At 36.2% G+C, this 23,697-nt stretch overlaps 1 protein-coding gene across 1 annotated transcript in view; it reads left to right on the top strand.

Annotated features, from left to right (window-relative positions):
- The window catches only part of AUG3 (HAUS augmin-like complex subunit), a 74,341-nt gene extending 51,229 nt beyond the window's left edge, over positions 1 to 23,112 (top strand). Inside the window, exons 8-18 of the mRNA XM_090016053.1 lie at positions 1,116 to 1,173; positions 1,638 to 1,769; positions 2,079 to 2,148; positions 3,740 to 3,797; positions 3,887 to 3,942; positions 17,872 to 18,024; positions 18,280 to 18,391; positions 18,499 to 18,640; positions 19,662 to 19,737; positions 20,860 to 20,955; positions 22,774 to 23,112. Coding sequence (XP_089872179.1) covers positions 1,116 to 1,173; positions 1,638 to 1,769; positions 2,079 to 2,148; positions 3,740 to 3,797; positions 3,887 to 3,942; positions 17,872 to 18,024; positions 18,280 to 18,391; positions 18,499 to 18,640; positions 19,662 to 19,737; positions 20,860 to 20,955; positions 22,774 to 22,902 — 1,082 coding nt within the window. The 3' untranslated portion in view covers positions 22,903 to 23,112. The remainder of the gene's footprint in view (positions 1 to 1,115; positions 1,174 to 1,637; positions 1,770 to 2,078; positions 2,149 to 3,739; positions 3,798 to 3,886; positions 3,943 to 17,871; positions 18,025 to 18,279; positions 18,392 to 18,498; positions 18,641 to 19,661; positions 19,738 to 20,859; positions 20,956 to 22,773) is intronic.
- The last annotated feature ends 585 nt before the right edge of the window (positions 23,113 to 23,697 follow it).

Here is a 23,697-nt window from a genome sequence, read left to right as displayed (position 1 = left end):
AGGAGGAGGAGCAGAGAAGGGAGCCGCATCCCCCCTCCCCTCCTGCGATACTCTTAAAGGGCTCGGGGGGGGGGGGGGGGGGGGGGCGCGACAATCGGGGAAACCCTCAAGGGTTTCCCTTATCTTGTCAAAGGGGTGGAGCGGCATGGGCAGGGCGCGGCACATAGGGGAGGGTTTTGTTTTAAAACCCTCACCCTGCGTCGGTTTTAAAACTCTAACGAGGGCGGGCCTGGGTCGGGTCCTGACCCGACCCGGGTCCGTTTTTACGTGGGTTTTACATCTACCCTCTCTGTTAGAGATACAAAACAAATAAAATGGCTGCAATAACCCTTAACTAAACAAAGAATGCTCAAAATATACCATATGATACAAAGCAATAATAAAATGCCAAATGTATCCCTAGACACAACAAACATATAATTTCACAATCTGATCAACCACCTTATCAGATCGACCTATATGAGCAAGGAAACAGAAAAGCAAGAGAGGAAGAAAAGAAACTATGCAGAAAAAAGGGTATTTGAAGGAAACTTTGAAAATAGGAAGTATAGAAAGATTAAACAAGATGGAGTAAGTCAATAAAACTGTGGAATTCAAGATGAACACTGAAAGGAAAAAAATTAAATGAAAGAAAGATCAATCAATAAACAGTACTTCAGGCATATAATGCTCTACAAATTGTGTGTCCTCTGATGCTACAGGGGATTCAGCTCTGGTACCATGAAAATTCTTTATACCAATAGAAGAGGAAGAATATTATATGAGAGAGCAATGAAAAAGAGAAAAGGAGACAAGCCTTGGCCCCTTTTCATATTGATTGAGGGGAAACACCTAAAGCTTCCTTTAATGTACAGAAAACCCTAATTAGGGTGCCCATAAAATAATACAAATATAATGAAATATCTGCATAAGCCACCAGGCTGGATGTCCAAAATAGATAGTTGCATTTACATATGACAACAATGCCATCAATTAATATGTTCTAAGGGGTATGCTATCTTTGAATTACCCTTTCCCTTCTTTGAGCACTAGATATGTAAAGTGGCTTCTTGATTCAATTTTTTTTTATTTGTCAATCGGTGTTTATGATTGTTTTCATTTTTTGGTGGTTATAGGAGATATGGAGAAATCCTATCATCATCGTGTAACTGAGCTACAAAGGCTTCGTTCCATGTGAGTATTTGCAGTAACAAATGAACAAGCTAATGGCGTTCATTTTTTATATTTGCTGTCTTTGTTGATATCTCCTTTATAGTTTACTTGTATAGAACATTTTTTGTTGTCACAGTTGTTGTTCAATCTCTATTATTTGTTTTTCTTTTTTGTTTTTTTATGTAAAAACTGTTGCCATGTTGAACTTGCTTTAGAATGGTTTCAAATATTTCTCATATTTTGTTTTGAGGGGAGAACAAGTCTCTTCTTGTTATTGAAAAATTAATTTCTTGAATAATGGAAACTATATGCCAGCTATTGATTATATTTATACTATTTTTAAAACATTTTCTACTTCATGAAATGGTATGCCTTGGTAGTTGGTACTTACATGACGGAGCAAACTTATGCAATGCCTGCATAGTTTGCTGTGGTTCTATTGCTTTATATGCTAATGTGCTTTGTTTTGTTTGATACTTAAATAGTTTTGGCACAAGTGAGAGGCAGTGGGTCGAAGCTCAAGTTGAAAGTGCAAAGCAGCAAGCTGTTCTTTTGGCACTTAAGTCTCAAATCTCCTCTGATGAAGCTCATATCCATCTTGATCTTCATTCTCTCCGGTATCTTGTATACTTTTTTTATTCTTTTCCTTCTTTCCTAGTCTTTTTAATGCTTTGTTATGCTGCAGTGGACTTCTAGTCCTGCAATCTATTCAGTGTTTTTTGTTGGAAACAAGTTGCATATATGATCCAATATCTATTTGAGTGTGGTTTGAAAAAATAATTCTGGTTATTCAAAAGAGGTTGTTTGTCTAAACATGGCCTAATCCTGTTTCTGTCTGTGTCTATCTACCCACTACCTGAACTATCTGACTTGAAAATTGTCTGTTTGGATTGGACTGGTTGCTTGATATCCTGGGTTCTGTTCAGGCGGAAGCATTCTGAGCTAACAGGAGAGCTTTCAAATCTTTACATGAAAGAGCAGAAGTTGCTATCTGAGGTTTGGAACATGCTTAATGCCATTACGATTAAATTTTTTTTTGCTGCATGGTGTTTTGTTTGCCGAAGGCTGCATATGACAATGTCCCCATTAAGCGAACACTTGTTAAGAATGTTCATCCACTAAAGAACTTTGTTCTAGCATGAAAAACATCTTTTCCTTCAAGAACAATGTAAGACTTGGAATATCAATGAATTAAAAACATACTATCCTTTTAATATGATGAACGATTGAAAGAGGCAGATCAGAACCCTGAGGAACTCCTATAAGGGGTGCTTGATGAGAAAAATGATGGACATTAGGAGATAGGCAGTTATACTTTATGATTTTGTTTCGACATATTAGGATATGGTTATCCTCTTTCTGATCTTAAGGTTAGAAAATTCCTAATGGCCTAATACTATCAGCTGTTATTTGTTGCAGATTATCCGAAAATGCCATTTAACTTTTGCTCAGGGGTTTTAGCTTGCTCTAATCCAAGACTTAATTAAACTGGTTTGTGTTACTAAAACAATGTTTTAAATACCTGACTAATTAATCTTTTTCCAGTGGATGCTAGGGGAACATAGGCTTTGACTTACATGCATCAGAAGTGATCGTTGTGGTTATATTTCTTTTGGAATAGGCTAAACAAGGTAGCCAAGTGAATGATTAGGTTAGGTCCAGTGATAAAGTATGCTGCACGAGCCAAACTCTTGCTTGTTAGAGGTTAGGTCCTTAACCTTGAGCTTGGCCTGCGTTTGGTTAGCCAGGATTGAGTTTAGTTCAAGTTTGTTTTTAGCTTGAGTACCCAAGCCAGATCTCTAAAATAACCAATAGTTGCAGACCATAACCATAAGTCAATTTCTTTTAGACAGAGACTTGGGTACCATGGATCAATGGTGGCTCATAATGCACTATATGTATTCACATAAGAGAACTAATTGCTTTCTTCAGGAGATTCCTTCAACTTTACTCACAAATGGTATACCACAAATCTATTTTTAGTAATTGCACACACGCACGTGCACACACACACACACTCTCTCTCTCTCACACACACACACATGCGCAAAATAAAATGTTAACCATGCTTCCATTAGTGACACTAATTTCAAGAATAGTAATTTGGTTTTCTAAAATTGATTCTTTTGAACAAAACCATGCATGGATCATGTGGTTACTTCAATATTTGTGATACTTTTAAGAGGAACAGTATTCGTGATCTAGCACTATCAAAGACAGTGAAATGAGATGAAGTTGTCTTTTTCACTTGGTTTATTATTTGTTGGTTAGTATATTTCTGTGATCTCTGCAGCAAATTTTGTTCTGATTTTTATTCATGAAATTTAGTGAGTGATTAATTAAATATGCACCTACTTTTAGGTTTTCTTTTTGTGTTGCATGAAGGGGCTTAATTCTGTCATTTTATTTCTGCATGGATTGTCACCGTGTGATTTTTGCATTATGCAATAAGAAATAATTAGGTTTTGCATTTCTTATTCCTTTGCACTTGGCATTATAACTGCACCTCTATACTTTTAGCCAACTGTTTCTTTTTTGTACAATATCTAGGACTAAGGATTTTGAATCTCTCTCTCTCTCTCTCTAGACAATTCCTTCTCTTTGCTGGGAGCTTGCTCAACTTCAAGACACATACATATTGCAAGGTATCTCATAACGACTCTGTGTCTCGTCATTAGTAAAGATTTTTTTGTACGCAAGCAATTTGGTTTTGACTATAATTTTTTGCTTATAGGAGATTATGATTTGAAGCTGATGAGGCAGGAGTATTACATCACTCAACAAAAGATGGTAACCCTTATGTTTCTTGAAGATCTCCTTACCTTTGGATTTATTTTCCAAAGTTATAAATAAATGGATTTTGTTTGCGAAGATTTCATCCTTGGTAAAATAAAATCCTTACCCTTTGGGCTTAGTCATTTCATATCTAAAAATCCATTTGAGTTGGTACATTCGGATGTATGGGGACCAACTCCAGTTATATATTCAAAGGAGGAGTATCTTATTATGATGTGTTTGTGGATGATTATTGTAGACACTGTTGGATATATTTTTTTAAACACAAATCCGATGTATTTTATTGTTTCAAAAAATTTCATTGCTATACACAGACTCAATTTAAAACTAATATTAAAATCTTTAGAATCGATTCCGAAGGAGAATTTGTGTTAAAGAAGTTCAAAAATTATCTTGACTCACATGAGATTACAACAAAACAACAACAACAACTACGCCTTCATCCCAAAACAATTGGGGTCAGCGATATGAACCAAAAAAGAAATTCATTTTGGGTCTTCCACATGAATCCTTTTCCTCCAATCATTTCTATCCAATGCCATGTCCTCGGTGAGGTTCAAAGCATTCATATCCTTTCCTATCATCTCCATCCAAGTCTTCCTAGGCCTACCCCGACCTCTTTTAACTAATATATTTTCCCATTTCTCCAACCTTCTAACTGGAGCATCATTAGGCCTTCGCCGAATATGTCCAAACCACCGTAAACGATTCTCTCGCATCTTATTTTCAATGGGTGCAACACCTACCTTCTTACGTATCTCCTCGTTCCGAATCTTATCTTTTATTGTATTTCCGCACATCCATCTAAGCATCCGCATCTCAGCTACACTCATTTTTTGAATATGATGTCTCTTGGCAGTCCAACATTCCGTACCATATAGTAAAGCGGGTCTAATAGTCGTCCTATAAAACTTTCCCTTCAACCGCAATGGCATTCTACGATCGCACAACACTCCAGTTGCACTTTTCCATTTCATCCACCCAACCTTTATCCTATGATTTACATCTCCATCAATTTCTCCTTACTTTTGAATGATGGATCCCAAATATTTGAAATAATCATTCATCGGTATTTCTTGCTCACCAAGCTTCACTACACTCCCATCACTACTTCGTTGCTTACTAAACCGACATTCCATATATTCAGTCTTACTCTTACTCAACTTAAAACCTCTAGCTTCCAATGTCTGTCTCCATAATTCTAACTTAGCATTTGTTAAAATGTAAAACTGTACATATATGTATATATAATAATATTATATTATTATATATATATATAAATACATTTTTAATTTCTTTCTTTTCTGTATTTTTTTCCTTTATTTTTATTTTTTGTTTTTATGTCATCTAGTTCAGTTTGAACTAGAATGACTGTTGCTAGTCAAGTCCTGTCCAGACTTGACTAGCAATAGAGCTGTTGGACTGACACAGTCCAACAGCTCTTAATAGAGCTGTTGGACTGACACATTCCAACAGCTCTAAATAGAGCTGTTGGACTGTGCCCAACAGCTCTATTGAGTCCTCTTTCAGCTGTGTATATAAAGGGGTGCAGCCCCTCTTGTATTTTACTCCAATGCTTCTTAAGCAATTGGTTTTTCATATCAATAAAGAATACATTTTTTATTTTTATTTTGTTTCCAGTTATACCCTTTTTAAGGGTTATGCTTTAGTGTCATTCTTGACACTTGCTCTTGTTAATCAAAGCTCGTGTTTCGAAGATCCCCATTTCATTTCATGGTATCAGAGCCGCGGAAGTACTAAATCTTGAGGAAAAGCTGCCTCGGTTTCCGTGCCCGTTTGCAAAAGTGTTCGCCACTTGAAGAGAAGTGTTTTATCACTTCATTGGAGAAGATTTCACATCTTGTTGTATTGTTTTTTTTTTTTTTTTTTTTTCTTTCTTTCTCATTTTTCTTCTTGTTTCTCTTCTATCCCTATTCTTTCTCTCCTTGTAATCGATGGATGACAATGATAAAGTCACCATCATGCCTATGAAACTAAGCGATACGAACTATGTAACATGGGCTTCAATCATGAAGCACCATATATGGGGAAAAGGCTTATGGGGGATTGTGGATGGTTCCGATTCGGAACCTAAGCTATCTCTTACTAAAAAGGAGGGAGATAAAGAGGTCCCTCTATCGGAAGAAGAGAAAATCAAGGCTATTGCCTCATACGAGAAGAAATGGAAAGAATGGAGAATATCTCATGCGAAGATAATGTCATGGCTTATCAATAGCGTTGACATTAAAAAATGCTCAAGTCTTGCCAAATTTGATCATGCCGATAAGGCATGGGAATACCTTAAGAATATGTATTCCCTTAAAGATATTGCACACGTGTGCAACCTCCAAGAAAAAGTTCGAATGATGACACAAGGAGACAAAACTATTCGTGAATATTACAATGGGTTGTCCGAACTTTGGGAAGAACTTTCCCTTTTAGAACCAAAGTGGCATTGTGCCGAAGACATCGAGCTTCGTCAGAAACAACTCGATGCTGAACATTTTTACCAGTTTATCACTGGATTAAGGCCGGAATTTGAAACCACTAAATCGGCCCTACTTCACAGGGGAAAAATTCTTTCTATTGTTGAAACTATTGAAGAGTTAACAATGGAAGAAAATCGTCTCCGGAAAAGTTCTTTAAAAATTGAAGATGATTCCGTTTTAGCCGTGTCTAGACCAGGGAATCATGTTCGATCATATAGGCCTCCTCACTTTAACCGACAAAATGGTGACTATGATAAGAAGAAAGTTATTTGTCATCACTGTCATGAACCGGGACACTACAGGCCACAATGTCCCAAACTTAAGGAACTGAGAGAAAAAAGAGCTGCAATTGCTGGATCGGAGCCTAAAGATCAGGATGCACCAGTTTCCCTTGCCCAACTAATGGAGATTCTTCAGCCTCTCATCAAAGGTGCCTCTTCCTCATCTGAAGCTTCAACCGGCGCAGCAGCCTCATCTTTTTCTGATTTAGGTAAAATTTCTTGGCTTCTTGACTCTGGTGCATCTTTTCATATGACCCCAAATAATCAAAGTCTATCCAAATGTGTTAAAAATAAAACAAGTGTGTCAAAGGTCTTTACTGCTGATGGGACTTCTCTTGAAATAGAAGGAATAGGAAATTTTGAAAAAATTTATAAAACAAAAAATTTTTTTATTCCAGAAATTAGACATGTTCCCAAATTAAATTTAAATCTTTTATCTGTATCTCAAATTTCTGATTATGGGTGTAATATTTCTTTTTCTTCTCATGGTTGTTGGGTACAGGATCGCCAGTCAGGCAAGCTGATTGGGGAAGGCCATAGAGAAGGAGGGCTCTATTACATGGATTTTTTGGAAATGCCGAAGAAAGCTTTTTGTTATAATATTCAAAAAATAGAGTTGGAACTGTGGCATAAGAGACTTGGTCACCCACATATAGCCAAAATCCAACATTTTCCAAATCTAGGGAAATTTTGTAACTCTGAATCATTTGATTGTAAAGATTGTATTCTCGGCAAAATGAAAAAATTACCATTTCAGAACAGAACCTTTTTCTCTTCAAGACCACTTGAATTAATACACTCGGATGTTTGGGGTCCTGCACCAGTAATTTCTAAAGGAGGATTTGTTTACTATGTTATTTTTGTCGATGATTTCTCCCGACATACGTGGATGTACTTTCTCAAACATAAGTCTGAAGTATTTTCATACTTTCAAACTTTTCATAATATGGTTAAAAACAAGTTTCAAAATGATATTACTATTTTTCGCACAGATTCAGGGGGAGAGTTTTTATCCACAGATTTTCAAAATTATCTTAAATTGCATGGCATCACACATCAAAGATCTTGTCCTTATACACCTCAACAAAATGGACTGGCAGAACGAAAACATCGCCATATTATAGAAACCACTAGAACTTTATTAATAGCAAATCAAGTCCCTAAAGACTTTTGGGCAGAAGCTGCCTTAACTGCCACCTATCTCATTAATAGGATGCCATCTTCTTCGTTACAAAATATCACTCCCATTGAAAAACTTATGAACATTTCTCCAGACTACTCTAGATTAAGAATATTTGGGTGCAAATGTTTCATATTTACTGACAAAAATGATAAACTTTCCCCTCGTGCGATTCCCTGTGCCTTTTTAGGATATGCTGAAAACCAGAAAGGTTATAGATGTTTTGACTTCAAAAATAAGAAACTATATGTGTCTAGAAATGTTTCCTTTCTTGAAAAGGAGAGCTTCTTTGATTTTAGAAAATTAAAAGACGTCACTGAGTACTCCTTTTTGCTAGATCTAACATCAACATCTGATGAATATGACCTTGATTGTAACTTTGATGATGATCACAGAATTATTGATCTTAATGTTGAAAATGAAGAAGTTCATAGAGATACTAGTATTCAATATTCCAGGCGACAAGAGTCTAATACTCCATGTGCACTTGAGAAATATTCTAACATTCCAACTAGACAATCATCCCGAATCTCGAGGCCTCCAGAAAAGTTTGTATCATACGAGTCTTTCTCACCCACATATAGGGCAGTTATTGCATTAATTCACTCATATGAAGAACCATCCACATATTTTCAAGCAAAAAATGATATCAAATGGATAGAAGCCATGAAAGCTGAATTAGATGCACTTGAAAAGGCTTCTACATGGAATATTCAAGATCTTCCTCCAGGGAAGAAAACTATAGGATGTCGATGGGTTTATAAAATTAAAACCAAGAGTGATGGTACTCTTGAAAGATATAAAGCCCGTTTAGTAGCCAAAGGTTATGCCCAAGAATATGGGATTGATTATGAAGAAACCTTTGCTCCGGTGGCTCGTATGACTACTGTCCGAACCTTAATTGCCTTAGCTTCTATCAAAAAATGGTCTATTTTTCAAATGGATGTCAAAAATGCTTTTTTAAATGGAAAGCTAGTTGAAGAAGTATATATGGAACCCCCTCCTGGTCTAAGTATTCCTAAGGGTAAAGTCCTTCGCTTAGAAAAAGCTCTTTATGGACTTAAACAAGCACCAAAAGCTTGGTATGATAGGTTTAGTCATGTTATGATTGATATTGGTTTTCAATTCTGTTTAACTGACACTGCTTTGTTTATTAAGAATTCTGATGCAGGGATCATTGTGCTTCTTCTCTATGTGGATGATATGATCATCACCGGAAGCGATAAACAGGGAGTTGCAACAATCAAAACACTTCTTAAATCTCATTTTGAAATGACTGATTTGGGCTTGTTGAGATATTTTTTAGGCATTGAAGTTGCTTATTCTCCTAGAGGATATTTATTATCTCAGACTAAATTTGCTTTTGATATTGTTTTCAGGTCTGGTATTACTGATGATAAGAAAGTTGACACTCCAGAAGTTGTTAATGTTAAAATGAAGATTGATGATGGAGAACTTCTTGCAGACCCTACTCCTTACAGACAGCTTGTCGGGGCACTTTCCTATCTATCCATTACCAGACCAGATATAGCACATGCTGTTCATACAGCAAGTCAATTTCAACATGCTCCTACTTCTGTTCATATGGGAGCAGTCATGCGTATTATCAGATACATCAAGTCCTCTCTTTCACGAGGACTTTTCTTATCTTCCTCCTCTTCTCTTGATTTAATTGCATATACTGATGCTGATTGGGGAGGTGATCCCAATAACAGACACTCAACCACTGGCTTTTGTGTCTTTTTAGGGGAATCATTAATCTCGTGGAGGTGTAAAAAGCAGCAGAAGGTATCTCTCTCATCCACCGAAGCTGAATACAGAGCCATGGCAACCACGACCATGGAAGTAGTTTGGCTCCGACGACTGCTTGCTGACATGGGAGTTGAAGCAACAAAGGCTTCACAAATGTGTTGTGACAACAAAAGTGCGATCTACATTGCCAGTAACAGAACATTCCACGAACGCACCAAACACATCGAAATGGATTGTCACTACGTCAGAGAGGAATATCTACACGGGATAATTGATCTGCCATATGTCACTTCAGAATATCAGTTAGCAGACTTCTTTACAAAGCCTTTCGCTGCTCCCCGATTTCACTTTCTCTTAGACAAACTTTCGCTCATTGTACCGTAAGTTTGAGGGGGAGTGTTAAAATGTAAAACTGTACATATATGTATATATAATAATATTATATTATTATATATATATATATAAATACATTTTTAATTTCTTTCTTTTCTGTATTTTTTTCCTTTATTTTTATTTTTTGTTTTTATGTCATCTAGTTCAGTTTGAACTAGAATGACTGTTGCTAGTCAAGTCCTGTCCAGACTTGACTAGCAATAGAGCTGTTGGACTGACACAGTCCAACAGCTCTTAATAGAGCTGTTGGACTGACACATTCCAACAGCTCTAAATAGAGCTGTTGGACTGTGCCCAACAGCTCTATTGAGTCCTCTTTCAGCTGTGTATATAAAGGGGTGCAGCCCCTCTTGTATTTTACTCCAATGCTTCTTAAGCAATTGGTTTTTCATATCAATAAAGAATACATTTTTTATTTTTATTTTGTTTCCAGTTATACCCTTTTTAAGGGTTATGCTTTAGTGTCATTCTTGACACTTGCTCTTGTTAATCAAAGCTCGTGTTTCGAAGATCCCCATTTCATTTCATAACCCCAGCTCTAGACTCATCAATCAAAACAATATCATCAGCAAACAACATACACCACGGTACATTTTCTTGAATTGATCTCGTAAGCTCATCCATCACTATCGCAAATAGGAAAGGGCTTAAAACAGATCCTTGATGTAACCCAACCGTTATCGAAAAATTGGTTGTCACCCCTCCACAAGTGCGGACATTGGTTACTACTCCTTCATACATATCTTTAATTATACTAATGTACTTGAGAGAAACACCTTTCTTCATCATTGTCCACCAGAGAACGTCCCTAGGTACTCTATCGTAAGCCTTCTCTAAATCAATAAAAACCATATGCAAATCTTTGTTCCTCTCTCTATATCTTTCAATAAGTTGTCTAAGAAGATGTATAGCTTCCATAGTTGATCTTCCAGGCATAAAACCAAACTGATTCTCCGATATCATGACAACCTTCCTCAACCTAGACTCAATCACCCTCTCCCAAAGTTTCATAGTATGACTCATGAGTTTTATACCACGATAGTTTGTGCAATCTTGTATATCACCCTTATTCTTATATAAAGGCACCAAAGTACTCTTCCTCCACTCATTAGGCATCTTATTTGTTCGCCAAATCAAGTTAAAAAGATTTGTCAACCATTCTAAACCTTTCTCTCCCAAGCATTTCCAAGCCTCGATAGGTATACCATCTGGGCCAACTGCCCTTCTTGATTTCATTTTCTTCGAAGCATCTGCAATTTCTTTCTTTTGAATCTTGCGCATGAAGTCACGATTTATCTCATGAAAAGGAATGGAGAAGTCTCCAAGATCTTGAGCATGACTATCATTAAAAAGCTTATCAAAATAATCTTTCCATCTCTCCTTAATCTCCTCATCTTTGACTAAAACCCTTTGCGTTTCATCTTTGATACATCTAACCCTACCCAAATCCTTCGATTTCCTATCTCTCATCTTTGCAAGCCTATAAATATCCTTCTCGCCTTCTTTGGTATCCAACTTGTCATAAACCTCCTTATATACCTTAGCCCTCGCGTTTCGAACAACTTTTTTAGCTTCCTTCTTTGCTATCATATACTTCTCCAAATTCTCATTATCACGACTCTTACTTAGATTTCTATAACACTCTCTTTTAACCTTAATAGCTAATTTGACATCCTCGTTCCACCATGATGTATCCTTACCTAGTGGTGCACCGCCTTTAGACTCACCCAATACCTCCTTAGCCACTTTTCTCATGCCACCCGCTATCTTATTCCACATTGATTCTGAATCCTCCTCGAGACACCAATCAACTTCTTTAACTACCTGCTCTACAAACATTTCTTGTTTAGATCCTTTCAGTGTCCACCACTTAATTCTAGGATCTATCCTATGTCTATCTCTTTTGCGGCATTGTCTAATTCTAAGATCTAAAATTAAGACTCTATGTTGTGTAGTTACACTTTCTCCTGGTATAACCTTACAATCGATGCAACAACCCCTATCTCTCTTTCTAAGTAGGAAAAAATCTATCTGACTCGTATTAACCCCACTTTTAAATGTTACTAAGTGAGACTCCCTCTTCCTAAACCAAGTGTTTGCTAAGATCATATCATAGGACAAACAAAAATCTAAAATCCTTTCTCCACTTTCATTTCTTTCTCCTATACCATAGCCTCCATGGATACTCTCAAATCCATCCCTACTAATGCCTACATGTCCATTAAGGTCACCGCCGATGAAAAGCTTTTCTCCATAAGATATCCCTTGTACTACTCCATCTAAATCTTCCCAAAATTGATGCTTAATGGAATCATCTAAACCTAGTTGAGGTGCATAAACACTAATAATATTAATAATATCCGTACCTAATACTAATTTAATAAGTAAAATTCTATCACCCTTCCTACGGACCTCAACTACATTATCTATAAACTGACGACTCATAACAATCCCTACTCCATTCATTTTTCTATTTATTCCTATATACCAAATCTTATATCCCCAAGGTTCTATCACTTTAGCTTTCTCACCTACCCATTTGGTCTCTTGAAGACATAAAATATCAATCTTTCTCCTACACATAACATCTACTAACTCTACCAACTTACCAGTTAAAGACCCTATGTTCCAAGTGGCTAACCTAATTTTATGGTCTTGGACTAACTTCTTTACCCCCACCCGTCCAACAAAGTGAGGGAACCCTTGCCTATTTGACACCACACCCGGGCGCCGGTGTGACGCGTCGCTTCTGGGCGACGACCTAGCAACCCTTGCCCATTTATCACTGCCTCCGGGCCTAGAGAGTACAGCGCGTCGCTCAGTAGGGAACGCCCCAACGAAATTCTCATATTGGTTCATTTTCATAAGATATGACAAAGTTTTTATGCTGGCTGTCACAGGCCTACCACAACCCTCCTCCTTTATCCGGGCTTGGGACCGGCAGTGTATAACTAAACAGTTATACACAGGCGGAGTTTGACTCACATGAGATTATTCATCAAAAATCATATCTTTATATTCCTCAACAAAATGGACTAACCGAAAGGAAGCAAACATTGTTGAGACTACTAGAACACTTCTTATATCAAGAAATGTTCTAAAAATGTTTTGGGTCGAAGCCGCTCATACGGCGGTTTATTTGATAAATAGGTTGCCTTAAAAAACCATTGAAAATATTTCTCTTATTGAAAAATTATTTAAAACATCTCCCGATTATAAAAAGTTGAGTCTTTGGTTGTAAATGCTTTGTTCTTACCAAAAAAACGATAAACTTTCCCCAAAAGCAATTCTTTGTGTTTTTTTAGGCTATGCCGAAAATCAAAGGAGATATAGATGTTATGAAATTAAAAGGAACAAATTATATGTTTCGAGAAATGTTACTTTTCTTGAAAACAAAAATGAATTTGGTAAAGAGAAAATCCAAGAGCATTGTGACTATTTATTTCTCTTCGACCTTATCAACGAGCATAAAAGATTGATAACATTCATGATATGCATGAGAGTGACAATGAGGACACTCATGATGTACATGAGAATGCGAATGAGGATCTTGATAATACAAATCTATCTCATAATGAAATTCAAACCTATACTCGATGTACCGGAGACCATCCACCATGTGCTTTAGAAAGATATTTTTAAAATCAAGATATAGACTCCTCTAGTATTAGAAAATCTATGAGAATTTAAAAGGCTCTTAGTAGATTCATATCCCATGACTCTTTTGAACCTAAATATAGAGCTTGTCTAATGGCTATACACTCATATGTAGAACCATCATCTTATCATGATGCTAAAAACCATCAAGAATGGATTAAAACAATGAATGATGAATTAAAAACTTTAGAAAAGGCAAAAACTTGGGAAATTCAAACATTACCTAAAGAAAAAAAAACTATAAGATGTAGATGGGTCTATAAGATAAAAACTAAAAGTGATGGGACATTAGAAAGATATAAAGCTAGATTGGTAGCCAAATAATATAGTCAAGAATACATAATAGACTATGATGAGACATTTGCTCTAGTAGCTCGAATGATTACTGTTAGAACCCTTATTTTTATAGCATCAATTAAAAAATGACCAATATTTCAAATGGATGTAAAAAATGCATTTTTGAATGATAATCTCAATGATGAAGTTTACATGTATCTCCCGCCAAGTATAAATTTAGCACATGAAAAAATTCTTTGGTTACAAAAAACATTGTATATTCTAAAGTAAGCCCCCAAGGTATGGTATGATCGATTTAGTAGTGTCATGACACAACACTTTAAATCTTGTTATACTGTCACTGTATTATTTGTTAAGTCTTGATTTTTTTTAGTATTTTCTTGGAATAAAAGTGGCTTACTCACCTCGTGGTTATTTGTTATTACAAAGTATGCAACAAAGATCATTGAATGGTCAGGACTTTCAGATGAAAAATGAGTTGATACTTCAGAGGTCATCAATGCAAAGATAAAGAAAGATGCTGGAGAACTTCTGAAGAATCCAACTCTATATAGACAAATGATTGAAGCTTTGTCTTATCTCTCTATTACTCATACTAATGTTTCTTATGCTATTCATTTCGTTAGTCAATTTCAGCATGCTTCCACTATAGTACATATGAGTGCTGTAATGAGAACTATTAGATATATTAGAAATTCTATTAATTAAGAGTTATTTTTTCATCATCTTCCTCGTTAGAGGTTATTGCATATTCTGATTCTGACTGAAGAGGGGATGTGAATGATAGACGCTCAACCACTAGTTCCTGTGTTTTTATAGGAGATTCTCTAATTTAATGGAGATGCAAGAAGCAACAAAAAGTGTCTCTCTCTTCCACTAAAGCAAAGTATCGTGCCATGGCGACAATTACGTCTGAGTTAGTATGGTTGAGACAATTATTAGAAAATTTGGGAGTCCATATTACAAAACCCTCGAGATTATGTTGTGACAACAAGAGCACAATATACATTGCAAACCATCATACATTCCATGAAAGAACCAAACACATTGAAATGGATTGCCACTACGTCTACGAAGAATTTCTAAAGAAGACCATCACGTTATCTTATATTCTATATGAGTATCAACTAATAGATTTCTTTACTAAATCGCTCTCGTCACCTAGATTTCAATTTCTACTTGGCAAACTCTCGGTTGTTACGCTGTGAGTTTGAGAGGTGTTAAGACAAGCTTCTAATATATATTTATATGTATATATAGATATATACATATATATCTATATGTATATATTAATATATATGTATGTCCATGTTATGTAAACCGAAATACCCCATTAGGGGTATTTTTGTCATTACAATCTGTAATAAAAGTCAGCCTATTAGGGGATGACTGTGTAATTATTATTTTTGTTGTTTTATTTTTTGCTTTGGTACTTTTGAATGGGACAACTCCAACTAGTTGTTGGGGCTTCAAGCCCTTGTAAAATGTATTGTTGTCTAAGCATATTGTGGAATACAAAAGCATTTATTTTTTACCCTTGTGTGGGTGGTTGGGTCAATCAATTAGTGTTCTTATTGGTTGATTGTGTTATTGTAAGTTCATAAGAGACACTTGTTTTGCTTTTGTTCTTATTTCATTACACCCCCTCAAACTTAAGGTGTAATCATCGAAAGTTTGTCAAGCAATAAATGAAACCGGGGAGAAGGAAGAGCTTTCGTAAAGAAGTCGGCCAACTGAATTTCTGATGCTACATACGGTAGGATAATGGTCTTCTTCAAGTACTCTTTACGAACATAGTGACAATCCATCTCAATATGTTTGGTGCACTCATGAAACATGTGATTGCCAACTATGTAGATGTCATTTTTATTATCACAACATAACCTTGAGGGTGATTGCATATGTACCCCCATGTCTTTCAATAATCTTCTCAACCACACAATTTCAAATATTGTAGTATCCATGACTCGGTACTCAACTTCGGTTGACGATAATGACACTTTCTGCTGCTTCTTGCATTTTCAGGACACCAATGAGTCACCTACAAAGACAAATAAACCTGTAGTTGAGTATCTATCATTAGGATTTTCTCCCCAATCAGAGTGAGTATAAACAATTGATTCAAGTGGGGAGGAAGAAGACAAAACAATCCCTTTAGAAACAAAATTTTGTAAATATCTAATGATACACATAACATCCCTCATGTGCACAGTGGTAGAAGAATATTGAAATTGACTCGCTGTTTGAATTGCAATGTGAGATATCAGGTTTGGTGATCGTCAAGTATGTGAGAGCCAATAAGGTGTCATCATCTATCTTCAGTTTTACATTTATCACTTCAGGAGTATCCACCCTTTTCTCATATGTAATTCTAAACTTGTCTATGATGGCACACTTTCGAAGGCAACAAACCAATGAACCAACACTTTCATGATCCTCCTCTTGATCTTCACGTACAAGTTACAATCCAAGAGCACCATTGCTCTGATACGATGTAATGAAAATGGAAAAGGGTACAAGTGGGTGCCTCTTATGGGCATAAAAGAACACAAGAACATACACAATACAAAAGCACAACCTCACAACCCACTTAAGGGCTAAAACATGAGTAAAAATATAGGTATTATTGAGGGTTGAAATGCTTGAAAACAAGCTTACAAATGAGATGGGGTTCAACCCTAGTTGTACACAAAGTGGACCACTAAGGCCATTTGGAGTACACTCCCAACACCTAGAAATATAGCTTTTGGGAGCACTCCCAACAGCTCTATTTCAAGGGCGTTATAAAGTCTATAATTCCCAAGATAAAAAGGAAAAATACAGATTTAATAAAAAGACCCAAAGTGCCCCTAATGAGCAAAACTAATTACATGCAATGAAAAGACTAAAATACCCCTAACGAGTATTACCTATATTTATATACATACACACACATTAATATGTTTATATCTAAGTCACACGGACTCAGCTAGGGAGGTGCCGCACCCGAGTCGACACGCCCCAACACGGGTGCGGCTTCAGACTCGGCCTGGACTCGGTTAACGCCCTAGCCGAGTCCATGTGACTTAGATATAAACATATTAATATGTTTGTGTGTGTGTGTGTATTATATATATATACATACACACACACACACACACATATTAATATGTTTATATCTAAGTCACACGGACTCGGCTAGGGAGGTGCCGCACCCGAGTCGACACGCCCCGACACGGGTGAGGCTTCGGACTCGGCCTGGACTCGATCAACGTCGAGTCAGACTCGGTCAATGAGTTGAGGCCGAGTCCGTCCACATTTTGGACTCGGTCAACTTTGACCGAGTCCAAAAATGTCCATTTGTCCCTAAAAATTGATTTTTTTATATTTTTTATTTAAAAAAAATATAAAAAGAGTCACAGTGCACAATGCTGTGCACAGTGGACTGTGCTGCTGTTGACTGTGCACTGTCACAGACTGTGTTGTGTCTGTGCACTTTTTTAAAAAATAATATATATATATATATAGCCGAGTCCTCGTGTCCAAAAATTTTAAAATCGCGCCACACCCGTGTCGCACCCGCACCCATGTGACATAGGTTTATATATGTACATACACATAACTGAGTATATATATAATACTTTAACAGGATTTGTCCTTCAAAGACTGACCCTATTACGTAAAACTAACATTGTGCATTAGTGACTTGTTTCCTTTTTCTTTCATGCTATAAATTTTCTTTTTTCTCAAAAGAAAAAAGTTCTGTGATTTACCAAAATTGTTTGCAGTGCTTATTAGATATGTAGGTAGTTGTGAAATTTAATTACTAATAGTAATTAAAATTTATTGTTCTGCAATAAAATCATGAAACTAAATGGAAAATTTCTTTTGGCAGTTTATAAATCACTTAGTTAATCAATTAGCTAGGCATCAGTTTCTCAAGTTTGCTTGCCATCTTGAGCGGAAGACCATTCTCAAAGCATATGAATTACTAAGGGTGGTTGAGTCAGAATTGGATGGCTACATTGTGGCAACCAGTGGCCGAGTTGTAAGCATCCTTTGCTCCTTTCTTGTTATTCTGGATTAACATAAATGCTTATGGGCTTCTTATTATGTTGTTTTATACAGTTCTTCTAGTTTGGTTAGTGCTAACCTTCAACAGCTATTATGATCTATCATTTTTTTTTCTCCTTTTCCATGAAGGCCATCATGCCATCATGGAAAGATTTGTTGTTCCATCTCTCACTTGGATGGTGTTGTCTTCTTTGTATTCTATTAATTCTTTTTTATTTTTCAATTCAAGGACCGATGCTTATCATTAATTCAAATTGCATCTGAAGCACATGAGCAAGGGGCAGTTGATGATCGTGATTCATTTCTGCATAGCGTGAGGGATTTATTGAGTCTTTATACAAGTAAACATGCAACTCATTCTGCATCCTTTATTTACTTATTAAAAGTTTTCTATATATACTTATTTTTATGGTCTTGAAACTGTAGCCCAGTTAATTCTTCTCTGTAGATTCTCAGGGGGTTTCGCCAGCCTATGTTTCAGCACCTGGCATCATTCATCATATTAAAGAATTGCATTCTGACTTGATGTATCTACAGTCTGATCTTGAGAATACTCTTCCGGAGGATAGAAATGGATGCATTAATGATATGTAAGTTAGCCAATGACGCTTATGTCCGATCTAAAAGAGAAGCCACTCCTTTACGCTGTTTCTTGCCTGCCTGAGATGTATTTCAGCTGATGAATGGATTGATATTCCATGGATATAGATTTTTATGTATTTTCTTTTCTTTTTATAAATGTATTGAACAATATGAGTGATCTTTGGTGCTGCCACCAACCTTATTAAAATAATTTCAAATTTCTATTTGATTATTCTGTAGTTGTATTTATGTAAAACTGCATTTCTTTGTGCATGTCTTCGATTAATTTCTAATGCCTTAACTGTTCATGTCTTCTCTTTCTGTACTAATAAATTAAGATCATTCACGGCTGAAATATTTACTTCTTGTGAGCTGTCAACATGCCTATCATCTTGGCTTTTGATTTTGTATCTTTATGGCTATCCAGTGTTTGCACATGTTGTCTAATGTAGGAGTTAGTTTTTATTGCCCATTGTATACTATATCACAGGAATACTCCAATTTTCTCTCGTGTCATGTCCTCTTACTATTCTTAATGAAAAGTTTTACAAAAAGCATCCCATGATTAAAATATTCACAATAAGTCATTGTGCAATCAGGACTGAAATTATGCTTGGGCCATAGACTGCTCACCATTTGCATATGGCTGTCATGGATAAGATCTTAAGTTTGGACATAAATGTACTCGTACAAGATCCATGGGTTAAATGATAACTGCTTTCCTTTTGACCTAAATGTCTTGCACTCGTACCAGTACCTCCACTTGTATGCGAGCCTCTCCAGTGATTCTTAACATTGTTCATATATATCGTTATGTTATTAAGTGGCATTGTTTAATTCATATTTATGTGGTGAGATTTTGTGTTGACCTTGTTTGGTTCATCAACTATGACAAGTTTGGTTGACATGTATGTCCTGACTTGGGTTATCTTGTTCTCAATCACTTGAGGGTTTTTTACTGGATTTTATGGTATGGTCAAGTTTCACAGTCTGGAATGAAATATTTGCATTTTCCCTGTCATTTATTAGGTGCACTCTGATTCAAGGCATGCAGCAGCTGCTTTTTGCATCCTCGACAACTGCACAGCCGATATTGACCCCTTGGGTAACTACTTGATAATAGTTCTATATGAATTTCTAAAACATTCTCTCTTTACTGCATATTTGTGTTCTTTTGGTCTTTTATTTGAAGAATTTCATTTACATATCATGCCAATCCATAATAGAACTGCTAAGCTACTCTAATTGAAAGTAACTGTTTTCCACACTGGTGCAGTAGAGTTGCCTATTTTCCCCACATTTGCATTTTATGAGCAAAATGCTTGTGAATATCTTATGTTAAAAGGAAGATAAAAAAATTGTTGAGTATTCATTGTGTGTGTGTGTGTGTGTGTGTGGTGTTTTAGAATAAGTAACTGAAATATGTTTGGCACCATGTTAAGGATCTCTGCAGTAATTTAGCAGAAATGTGGTTGGTGCCAAATTAAGGATCTCTGCAGTAGTTTAGTCAGACTTTCAGATTGGAAAAATTTTCATCTGAAAATGTATAAAAAATGCAACATAAGGAGCCATGTAAGTAGCACATCAAAAGTGTCATTTTAGTAAAGTTGTAAACAATCAATTTTTTTGGCAACATCTACCCTTATTTCTGCTTTTATATTGTTTAGGAAAAAATATCATTAATCATTTTTAGTTTTCCTTTTCTTATTTTACCATATTTAGCTTATACTTTTATATCCCACTTAACTTGTTTGAATCCCTTGTACACCAGTGTGCCTAGCAACCCACTGCATGGTCTTATTGTCAACTGTAATTAGCAAGGGTTCTTGTGCTGCCACTTAAGTCGGAATCTTAATGAACCCTGTGTAATTTAGCCTGGGTTCTTGTGTACTGATATTGCCAGAAAGCATTCATGACCATAGCCAGTAATATTTAGACAACCGATGTGATTAAAAAGTAACATAAATATAACGTATACATTCTAAATGCATAAGAAAAATGGAAATTGATGAATGCTTTATCACAAATAGGCCCATAAGGCCACACTGTTTTCTACAATATCTTGGGTATGCTTTTCATGAGCAGGTATCATATGTGTGAAATTAAATGAAGGATTGATCCCTTATATGCCACTTTTCTTTTTCACTTTTTCATTTTTTCCCTTTTGAGTTACCTCTTGCAAGGTGATGACTTCGTATCCTCTCCATGTGTTGTTGGACTGCTGCAGCCCCTGATGAAAGAACTTGCAGAAATGGAGAAGGTCAACTCCCAACTCTCAGCTGCAGTTGAAGATGTGACACGTGAACATCGTGAGAAGGCTGAGGTATTATTAATAGTTGTGTATCTGATATCTGGTTATTTATTGCACATTCCGTGTTTGTGTGTGTGTGGGTTTTAAAGGCAGAGTTGGGTTGGGGTGGTGATCCTGGCTGATATCTGTTCATTCTTCTGGAAATAGCTCAGCATTAATCATTAGATATCACAACTTTGTGCATTTCATTTAATTTTTGTATCACGTATTTTGGTCTTCCTTGGATCTTAAAAGGGCCATAAACTTCAGTTCACTGCTTCCGCTTATGAATACCGGGAACATAAATAGATTCCGTCTGCAATTTTGTTGTCTCCACAGTTTGTGTAAGCAGGAGTTTAAACGCCTTTGCATGCTACCACTTTTAGAACTGTAGATGAGGATGCTATGGTTGATCATCCACAATATTGCTTCTGTTTTGTTCATTCTCAGCGAGGGAAAGCACCTATGTCACACAGATAGGGGGTGCGGTAAGTGGTGCAACACGGGAATTTCTAAAAGGATGGGTACAGGGTTACAGTCATATATATATATAGTAACTATAATATGAGAATTAGAAATATGGGTATTTCCAACACTTTTTTTTTTTTGCAAATCCATGTGGATGTGCTTGGCATGGTGAATTTGCTAGGAATCAACCATTGGATCATGTATTTTCGATGAAAAAATGTGATTTTTGAATGCTTGAATATTTATGAAGATCATGAGCCATTGATTTTAAAACCTTAAAAAAATCAAGTATCAAAATCGGATGATTCAAGAGTGGGTTCTTATAAATCCAAGCATGTAGATCACATGCGTACGGTTAGATTCAAGAGAAAAGAACAAAAAATCCATGAAAAAGAACAAAAAATCCATGAAAATAGCGGTTCACACATCAGTTCTTATATTCTGGTGATTCATATATATATATGTATGTATGTATATCATTTTCTAGTGATTCATATATACACACGCACACAAAAAAAAAATGCACGACTTACTATATTTTACAAAATGCTCTACAATGTTGTACTGTGAATACAAGCAAAAAGTGTAAAACATGTTAAAGATGTACAATTTAATAACTAATAATCAAAGCATAGATAGTTAACAGTGAGCTTTTTTTATCCCAAGTGTTATCTACATGTCGATTGGGTCACTAAATGGATAAATCCAGTCGTCAAAAACTTAGTTGACCCATACCCAAAGTACCCAAGTACCAGAGTGGTATGATAAGGATACAAAGGGCTGGTAGAAGTACCTATATTACGCTGGAAAGCACTCAACATAGGTTAGCTAAGGGCCACCATGATCTGAATGTGGCTTATATCTAAATTTGGGCTAAATCTGCTGGGAGTGAAGTTGTATTATCTTTTAGCCCTTAAAATAGTCCCCCAAAACTATGAGCTTAACCTGAAAAAGGTTCATCCTTTCTTCTGTTTTATGAAATTTATCTGCTAATGCTCCTGATCCAGCCCCAAAGGGGTTTGGCACAGTGGGATTGGGCCTAGGCCGCTGGACAGGCGGTCAAGGTTCCATTTCCATGGACGTCACCCCTTGTGTTATTATGCGGAAATGAGGCGACTCCCTGGGGGCAAGGGGTGTGCCACAGTTTTACGCCACGGAGAAGCAACCGTAGGTTGGCAGGCACTGACCAGCGTGAACAGGTCTCTTACTCTTGGGGTGGTTTCTTTGTTCCTCATGGAAAAAAAATGCTCCTGATCCATGCGTTTTTTTTCCTCAATGTATTCAGAGGCTTGCTTGAATCCATTCTGGTGTTTAATGCCTGTATTCTTGACATATGGACAAGTATTGCTGCATAAGTTTCATGGCATGTCTGATTTGATGCAGATTGTGAAACATCATCCACATGAGGTTGGAAGAGAAAGACAAGTTTTTGTGGATTTCTTTTGTAATCCTGAACGTTTAAAGAATCAAGTTAGAGAACTGACTGCACGTGTCAAAGCTCTTCAAGTATAGTTCAGATTACATGATCGTGTTTTTTTCCCCTTATTTTGCTTGCTTATGTAATTATGCTTCAGCTAGTTGTAATATGGATCAATCCGATTGTTTGTGACCTAGCTATTGAGATTAAGATTTTCTTGTATATTAAGGGACTTGGCTTTACTTACACTCGGGGGTATTGTAATATCTTTTGTCCTCAATTGATTTTCTATTGTTTGCATTGAATTTTTTGTGGATCTGACCATGCAGATCACTATTCTTTTTAGCCGTTAAAAAAAACATGTATTAGATTACGAGGGTTTGATGTGAAGACGGTCTTCTAAATTTGATCAGGAATTAACATTCCACAATAGACCAGAAATTCACAGCAATAAAAACAAAAACCAGTTCCTGTAGACAACTGGTTTCAGAGATTTTTTCTTACCAAAACAAATAATCTCAAAAATATGTACAAGGTTTAATCAATAAAGTATTACCTGCAATCATCACCTTCTACGAGTGACTAATATACACAATCAATTCTAGATACATCTGGATTTTTTCGGAGTTTTCTAGTCATGATCTCTTTAGTTCTTTTACATGCAGGCACCAGCACGAAATGAAATAGGATACTGATGCCTCAGTCTCCTAAGCAATGTCACAGCTTGAATTTTACCTAATCAACAAGATGTTTGGTTTATGTTTGAACTATAGTCACAAATATCAGTCTCAACAAAGCCAGTTTCTCGCAATAATATAGGTTTAGTTGATAAATTTCAGAAAAATCTTGATGTTTAAACATTTTTGAAAAATAATAAAAATAGTGTAAAT

This window comes from Nuphar pumila, chromosome 8 (genome assembly GCF_984573655.1).
Source record: "Nuphar pumila chromosome 8, dmNupPumi1.hap1.1, whole genome shotgun sequence".
NCBI lineage: Eukaryota > Viridiplantae > Streptophyta > Magnoliopsida > Nymphaeales > Nymphaeaceae > Nuphar > Nuphar pumila.
Note: the sequence above shows the minus strand (reverse complement) of the source record. Positions and strands in the feature narration are given on the sequence as shown.